General features: G+C 40.1%; 1 protein-coding gene across 1 annotated transcript in view; it reads right to left on the bottom strand.

Moving 5' to 3' along the window:
- Window positions 1-651: 651 nt before the first annotated feature.
- The window catches only part of lsm4 (LSM4 homolog, U6 small nuclear RNA and mRNA degradation associated), a 4,546-nt gene continuing 3,186 nt past the window's right edge, over window positions 652-2,011 (bottom strand). Inside the window, exon 5 of the mRNA XM_050055620.1 lies at window positions 652-1,560. Within this exon, the coding sequence (XP_049911577.1) occupies window positions 1,445-1,560 (116 nt within the window). The 3' untranslated portion in view covers window positions 652-1,444. The remainder of the gene's footprint in view (window positions 1,561-2,011) is intronic.

Here is a 2,011-nt window from a genome sequence, read left to right as displayed (position 1 = left end):
CAGCATGTGTATACATTCAGTAGGCTATATCTTCAGTAGCTAGCTAGCTAACCCTACACTTTTCAGGGTTTGATTTTGGTTTTGGAACAGGGAAGAAACGTATATCTTTTTCCAACCTCTCCAGGTAACGAGCATCATTAATACACGATGTGCCCCAGGCACAACATTTAGCTCCAAATCCACAAAACCAGCCTGAAAATGAAGGAAATCTGAAACGACTGCATTAGAGTTAATGGAGCACAGCTGTGTTGTTGTCAGACCCTGGTCTGAGCTGGCCTGATGCTACGCTATGATTGGTCTGTCTGCGTCCGGGGGCGGGACTTAGCAAAGGTCAACTGAAGTAATTGGGGACCATGTTTAACAACAGCAAAACTACCTCAGAACATTTGTTTACAAACTCTCACACAACTCATACAGTATAATCCAAGTCTCTTGTATCCAGTCGTGTCGTCAGTACCTCCTTAACCCATGCGTTGCCTTCAGCCCTCTCTGAAAGGGACTAAAAGTTTAAGCATAGACATGTTTCACTTTTAGTCTCGATGATAAATGAATGATCATTTAGTGGGTGAAGTATTTCGTTAGCAGAACAAATAGCTACCAACTGTGGCTAAATCATAACACAAATGATCTGTTTTAAGTAAATACGACTGCTTTAACAAAAGTCTTTTTATTCTCATGTTCTCGTGTAAATAAATTACAACATCGTCTTTTGTTACAAAAATAAAATGAAAACCAACCATGATGACACATATTGGACTTATCCATTTCAGACTTAAGAATATGAGAATCTTTTTTTTTTATCTGGAAATCTCACTGATCATGATGTGTCATCTTATAAATGCTTCAACATAAGGGATTATTTTCGTGGACTGAACTTTGGCCCACCCAACTGTCAGGTCTACTGTTTCACCTGCCGTCATCTGACCACATGGCGGTGCAGCAGACAGACCACCAAACGTCATAAACAAGACAAAAATAAAGAGCATTATAAAAATGTTCATGCAACAGAAGTTGGGGCTGAGGAGGTTTTTCACCATGAAAACTACACCTGAAGAGACAAAAAAAAATGAAAATAAAAACCGCAATCCAGTGTACCAACTGATGGAAAACAGTTTGGGGTAATATAATGTAGTTTATGATGCATCATGTTATTGCAGTTGTAATGATAAATATTATTAGTCTGTCAGAAGTGACTGATACTCTGGTAAATGGTCATACTAAAAAATGTTAATACCAACTTACAGATGCTAAAAAAAAAACAAAAACAAAATTCAGTGCAAAAGCACAGCTTCTCCTAAAGTCTCCCAGTGTGATTTCTGCAATGGTCAGTTCAGACGAACATCACAGCAAAGGGAAACACCAGAGAGTTCATTTTATCTTCGTGTACTGAAGGAGAAATCGCTCTGAATAACAGGATGTGTTGTTGAAGGTGTGATGTTGTCCGTCAGTGCTGGTTCTTCATTCCCTGTGGTTTGCCTGGTTTCTTGTCCTGCTGCTGCATCTGCTGCTGCTGACCGCGACCGGGACCTGACATTCCTCTGCCACGACCGCCAAACAGACCTACAGAGAGACATAGGACAGAGCGAGAAAGACATGAGAAATATTTTAATGTTTGTTAGCTGTGATAATTGCTGTTTAGAGAGATTTCTATTTGCAATGTCTTCTCACTTACAGCTTGCTGGATTTGTTATATTTGGTACATTGGTGATTTGGTACACCATAATCTGCATCTGTTCAATCCTATGGGCCTGAACGACGCATAGTACTTCCAAATTCACACCTGTTTTTCTCTGTGGATTTTCTCCGCGACCGTGCGTCATAGCGAGAAGCCACGCGTATCACGTGAAACAACAGAATCATAGCTTTCCGACAAGACCAAGCACTTGTCGGTAGTCCAATGTTTTCACAGCGAAAAAAAATGATAAAGTTACACTAAAATTATGTATAACAGAGCTTTCATACAGCTCTGCACACACATTACTCTTGGATGGATTACTCGTGAATGCAGGCT

The sequence above is a fragment of the Epinephelus moara genome, chromosome 10, assembly GCF_006386435.1.
Source record: "Epinephelus moara isolate mb chromosome 10, YSFRI_EMoa_1.0, whole genome shotgun sequence".
NCBI lineage: Eukaryota > Metazoa > Chordata > Actinopteri > Perciformes > Serranidae > Epinephelus > Epinephelus moara.
Note: the sequence above shows the minus strand (reverse complement) of the source record. Positions and strands in the feature narration are given on the sequence as shown.